Source organism: Primulina tabacum, chromosome 6 (genome assembly GCF_025594145.1).
Source record: "Primulina tabacum isolate GXHZ01 chromosome 6, ASM2559414v2, whole genome shotgun sequence".
In the NCBI taxonomy this organism is placed as follows: Eukaryota; Viridiplantae; Streptophyta; class Magnoliopsida; order Lamiales; family Gesneriaceae; genus Primulina; species Primulina tabacum.
This window is the reverse complement of record NC_134555.1, coordinates 16,603,850-16,610,486: the sequence shown is the minus strand read 5'-3', so window position 1 is coordinate 16,610,486 and position 6,637 is coordinate 16,603,850. Positions and strand designations below refer to the sequence as shown.

The window sequence follows — 6,637 nt, the reverse complement described above, 5'->3', positions numbered from 1 at the left end:
GTGTTGAGTCATGGGCGGATGTGCCTAGTCATTGGCAGGAGATGCCAAGTCTTTGGCGGAGTTGCCAAGACACTGGATGTTTGGTTTATATCGATGTTGCGTAGGAGCGGATCAGCTTCTATTGCGGAGATTCGGTATATTGTGCCAATGTCCAGGAACCGGGATCCCTAGATTAGAGATGAGTTGAGTCTGAGATGATGAGTCACGAGTTTGATTTACAGTTTTATATCGATTCATGTCTTCAGCTTTCGATACATGTTATTGATATCTGTTTCATGCTTTTATATCTGGTTATATGATTGCATGTATACGTTGTTTATACTGGGATTATATTCTCACCGGAGTTATCCGGCTGTTGTTGTGTTTGTATGTGTGCATGATAACAGGTGGGACAGGATCAGGGTCACGAAGAGGATGAGAGATTCAAGTTTAGCGTGGAGATCCGGACTTAGGAGCATATTTAGTTTTCAGCACTTGATGTAGTTGTTGAACACTAGTGGATCTGAATATCTGTTGTATAAGACTTGTACTTTATTTTGATGTTTATATCAGACTGATTTCATTATGTTCCGCACTCATGTGTTCTAAAAAAAAATTAGACCCAGATTAATTAAATGATCCTAATAATGATTAAGAAGACGAATTAGGTTCGGGTCCCCACAGTCATTCTTATTTTAATTTGTTAATGTAGACTGTTAGGTGTTGATGATAATATGGCTAGGGAAATTGGCAGTAGTAGCCAAACACAACGGATATTTGAGCCTAACTTTCCAGTCATAACATAGGAGTCCTCAGAAGGTGAGGTAATGCACTTTTTTGATTTTATATTTATGTATAGTATATTAAACAATAAACTTTTTGTTTTTAGATATTCAAGTGACTCCGGATGCGCGTATGTCAGGTGGCAAGGCGACCACGTCGAGAGGTTATTACACTACACCTTATCTATTCATATTTGCATTAAAGTTGTTATAATTTATCAATTTACTCAGCGAACCGTCAGTTTGGGGCAATTATAGATGACGGTGTGAGGCAACTTGCGGAGACCGTGACTTTGAAGGTAAACAACTCGCTGGCGCGAGTTAGGGCATCGATGCTCGACCGTTCGCCAAGTAGGATTCGAGGTTTTATGCCGAATATGAGAAGTCGTTCTACGGGCCCTTGACTGATCGCAAACTCGCATGTCGCTATCTCTGTAAGCATTTACAAAGCGTGTAAATTTGTAGAGCACTTATTTTTAAACTTTGAAAAGATTTTCTTCTGTCGAATTCAGCACATCGGCGAATCTCTCCGTGGATTGCTTGAGATGCAGATCCGACATCCTGAAGTGATGTCGCCAGATGTATCGTTGATGGACAGACATTTCTACACTTCGATGTCAGTATTGGCCGAAGATAAAAATAAAATTGTCAACACAAATCTGATGGGGATAGTGAAAGGTATTGATCCAGAATGGCCGTGTCTCTCGTGGGAAAAGGCACGAAGAATTCTCATCCCTGTCGACAGAGATGGACGCTGGTTTTTGATAAAACTCGTCACATGGCTGAATAAGTGCATTATATTTGACTTGCAACGAAGGCACGTGTAAGGGATCGATTTTAGGGTGTTCAAATGCGCAATGGAAGCAACAAAAATGTTTTCAAGCAAGAAAACCGAAAATTTTTATATGAAAAATTGAACACCACATGTACTAGGATGTAGCATATACAAAAACACCTTTGTCATACATAGGGTGTTAAGAAATTATACCTATCAACCTCTTGAGGTTGATGATGGCTCCAACCAAGTTGTAAACAACTTGGCTCTTCAAAGGCAAGACAATCTACAAGCTTCCTTCCTTCAAAATTAGGCCCACCACCAACTAGGTAGATCCCCTCATATTTTGCACTAGAAAAATAGGAGGATTTTTCTTTGAGAAGTGATTTCTTTCCTCAACTCTTGAAGAAGAAAAATGAGAGAAAAATTGAGAGAATGGCTCATGCAAATTTCGGCCATGTGTGTATGAGGAGAGAAGGGAGAGAAACTTTCTTGGTTGTGTAAAAAGTGAAGTCCAACTTTTGCATGCCATGCCTTGGTTAAACAAAAAGTTGTCTTCCAACTCTTCACCTCCCATGCATGCATTTTGAGTGGGCTTGTAACAATTACAAGGCCCATGGACTTTAATTTAATTGTCTCAAACATATTTGAGCCCAATTAAACTTTACTTGATTTTACTCAAGTCCACTAGTTAAATAATTATTTCCAATTGGGCTCTACAAAGCTCAATGTTATTTAATTAATTCAACACTTGAACTAATTTAATTATTTGGACTCTACTAGGCCAACTAGTATTCAATTAATTCAACACCTGAATTAATTTAATTTAGTCCATAACAATGTTTATGAAAATCACAATTTTCAAATACATTATTCACTTGGCCTACTTTTAATTTAGGAACACATTCATAAATTAAAAAAATACATTTCTCTCATAGAAGTCATACTTCTATTTTCTTTACACTTATAAACTCATTTATAAGCCGTTCAACACATTGAACTATTTTACTCCTCAACGGGATCTAGAAAGCTAGTACTTGTGTGGCCCTCAATGGTTCATAGATACAACTAGCCGTGGGTTCACATCTCCATGTGATTTGGACTAAACATGTCCTTATATGAGCATACTCCAATTGCTCCATTCTTACTTATCAACTCCTTGATAACAAGAACGTCAGAACTCAAGTCTGATAGTACCCAACCAATCATGTTAAACGCCTAGCAGCATCGCTTACATGATTCCCTAGGTATCAAATGATAGTGCCTGCAAGAACCATTCAATTATGGTTAGCGTACAGTACGGTCCCTTCAACTCATATATCCCGACCGATTCGACAACCACTGGTTTATCGAGAGTTGTCAATGAATCGATACTATGTGTCATGTCGTAGTTGCATCGATGGTGTAATCTATGAAACCCTTTTCATAATTACCACCATACTCTGATCAGAGATTTCAACCTACATACACATGAGAACACATAGGATATCCATACCCGAAGGTAAGCGGTGAATCCCCGACTACAATGCATCGAATCCTATATGTTTCGACATAACACCCAACCTTGCCACCTGATGACCCCATGAGAGTCGGTAAACAAGTCAAAGTGTAATTCTAGCACATAGAGTCTAGATGTTGTCTCAGGTCATAAGGACTAATGGTGTACAACCATAAACTAGGACGTTTCCACTCGATAAGTGAGAACCACTTGGAAAGTCCTTTATGGAGGGTTGTTCAGTGCACTCTACCAAGAGCACCTATCTGCATGCTCGGACATCACAATGTCCCCTACCAATGAAACATGGTACTCACATCGCAGATACTAGTCTCGAACTCGAGCGGCCTATATCCTTCTTAGCGGCGGCTGAATCGACTAGGAACTGTTTAGAATATACAGTATTCCAAATATGAGTTTCATGATACTCATCATATGAGCATCTCATATTCTTTCTACTATTTGTATATTCAAGGGCTTTATCTATGCAACTAGCATGAGTATTCAGATAAAGATGTGCCAATAATAATTTCAAATATTATTAAAATAAAGATTGTTTATACATAGAATTTCATTGTGAACACTCGGCCAACACTTGGCTCGACGGGCACCTACTCTAACAGCATGATCCCAACTTCAAAGATCTGAATGTGGAAATAGAGCCTATACTTACAACGCTGCACATCTGTTATCCATTGTTGGGAACAACCCACACCCCGAGAGGCCATGGAATATAAAGCTACATGATGAATTCAGTGTCAAGATTAAACAGTACATTGTCATCTTTCTATTTAATATATAATAATTCATTATTCTTTTTATTATTTGTACAGTAAATAATAACTTCTCATTTCTTTTTCTTTTTTCACAGTGAAGATTCCGGAGCATTTGTGTTAGCTGTTGCTGGATATGCTTTGTCTAGGAAGAGTGAGCAATTAGTACTAACTTTAGATGATAGAATAGTATCTGAGTTTAGATATTTTTTAGCTGGTAATATGTTTCATAATGATTGGACATTTTTATGATGTATCGGACAATTTTATGTAATTATTGGATATTGTTTTTGTTTTATTATTGGTTTGGGTCGAATCTGTTGATTTTTGGTCGACCCTAGTAGATTTTTTGTCAACTACTGTGCTTTTGGGTCGACCCTTGTTGATATGTGGGTCGACCATGGTGCTTTTGGGTCGACCAAAGATCTTTTTGGTCGATCACTATGCTTTTGGGTCGCCCTTTATTGATATTTGGGTCGACCCATTTTGATATCTGGGTCGACCCATGTTGCTTTGGGGTTTGGGGTTTACGGTTTAGGGTTTAGTGTTTATATGTTTTAATTGACATATGAATCACAGAATCACAATCTCACAATTATGTTATATTTTAAAAAATATGAATCGTAATTTCACAATTATGTTATTTGTTTTAAAATGTGAATCACAGAATCATAATTTCACAATTATGTTATATTTTAAAAAAATGAATCCTAATTTCACAATTATGTTATATGCTTTAATTTAAATATGAATCACAGAATCACAATCTCACAATTATGTTACATTTTTTAAAATATGAATCGTAATTTCACAATTATGTTATATGTTTTAATTGACATGTGAATCACAGAATCATAATTTCACAATTATGTTATATTTTAAAATATGAATCCTAATTTCACAATTATGTTATATGTTTTAAAATGTGAATCACATAATCATAATTTCACAATTTTTTTATATTTTAAAAAAATGAATCATAATTTTACAATTATGTTATATGTTTTAATTGACATATGAATCACAGAATCACAATATCACAATTATGTTACATTTTAAAAAATATGAATCGTAATTTCATAATTATGTTATATGTTTTAATTGACATGTGAATCACAAAATCATAATTTCACAATTATGTTATATTTTAAAAAATATGAATCCTAATTTCACAATTACGTTATATGTTTTAAAATGTGAATCACAGAATCATAATTTCACAATTTTGTTATATTTTTAAAAAAATGAATCCCAATTTTACAATAATGTTATATGTTTTAATTGACATATGAATCATAGAATCACAATCTCACAATTATGTTACATTTTAAAATATATGAATCGTAATTTCACAATTTTGTTATATGTTTTAACATGTGAATCACAGAATCATAATCACAGAATCCTAATTTCACATTAATTAATCGACCCAAAAGGCTGGAACATTGGGTCGACCCTCAAGCAAATGGTCGACCCACAATTCCACCTTTGGGTCGACCCAGAAGTTACAAGTCGACCCAAACTTCCAGCCTATGCTTCTATCTTTTGCTGAATCCACCGATTGAAGGAACTCTGTTTTGTTTTCTTCTGCTAACTCTCTTCTCTAACAAAGGAGGCAACAAAAATGGATGCGTGGCCATTCATTTTCTTCCGGAACGGGATACACAGTCTCTGAGTAAGCCATGCACCATGACATTGTAGAATAGTACTCTGAACACAGATCATATAAATCAATCTTTGCTAACCAACTGGCTGCAATGGCATGAGCACATGAGATTCTATCAATATCAAAAACTCGACATGTGCATCTTTTTGATTCCAGGTCCACTATGGCCGAATGTCCACGGCTCCTAACATCAAACTCCAGACTTTCTAATTCAAAAACTTGCATTCCCTGGGCATCAGTGAACCTGCTACGAAGAATCCCCTCGATGGTAGGGGTCAGATTATTGTTACTTGCAACTGATGTGTGGCGATATCGTGAAAACCAAGATGAGGTCAGTTTCTGCAAAGAATCTAAGAGTGCAATGATTGGCATCTTCCTCTCTTAAAGTAGTCTAGAATTGATCGACTCAACCCCATTTGTCGTCATAATATTGTAACGGGTCTTCGGAAAATATGCTCGAGTCCATCTATCAAGTGAGTCTCTTTCGTCCAAAAATTGCGCTGCCTCAGGATATCTATTCCTAAAATCATTGTATGCAATATCAAACTTGAAAGGCTTATAAATTTTTGCAATGTGCAAAAACATTTCGGTTGCACCCTTCTTTTTGCATCTAGTTTTCATGTTTTGGGATAAATACCATGTACAATGACCATGATGCGCATTTCTATAGACAGTAGAAACCGCATTAATGATTCCCTGATGCCTATCTGAAATTATCACCAGTTCATCCTTGTCTGGTACTACTTCTATCAACTTCGTTTAAAACCAACTACACAAAGAAGTACACTCGACATCTACGATTCCCCATGCCAAATGATATCGGTGATAATTTTCATCTTGTGCCGATGCCACCAGTAAAACACCATTATACTTGCCCTTCAACCACGTACCATCAATTGATACAACTTTCCTCATACTTCGATATCCTCTGACACATGCACCAAAGACAAGAAACATATACTTGAATCGATTTTTCTCGTCGACAAATATGTCTGTTATGCTTCCTCGATTCATCTGCTCAACCATGTGCAAATAACAAGTCAATTGAGTAAAACTCTTCGTAGGATCACCTTTCAACATATTGTCTGCTAGTTCTTTCCCTTCCAAGCCTTGTAGTATGATATATCAGCATTCATACTGTTGCGCATCATTGCCATCACCGCTTTT

At 36.4% G+C, this 6,637-nt stretch overlaps 1 protein-coding gene across 1 annotated transcript; it reads right to left on the bottom strand.

The window, feature by feature from the left end:
* Window positions 1-5,407: 5,407 nt before the first annotated feature.
* LOC142550089 (uncharacterized) lies at window positions 5,408-5,842 on the bottom strand. The gene has a single exon (XM_075659327.1). It carries the CDS (start codon window positions 5,840-5,842, stop codon window positions 5,408-5,410), a length of 435 nt encoding a protein of 144 aa, XP_075515442.1.
* Window positions 5,843-6,637: the final 795 nt, after the last annotated feature.

Bases quoted from the DNA above. Each gene is read 5' to 3' on its own strand.
- LOC142550089 (XM_075659327.1), bottom strand. From the start codon at position 5,842: ATGCCAATCATTGCACTCTTAGATTCTTTGCAGAAACTGACCTCATCT.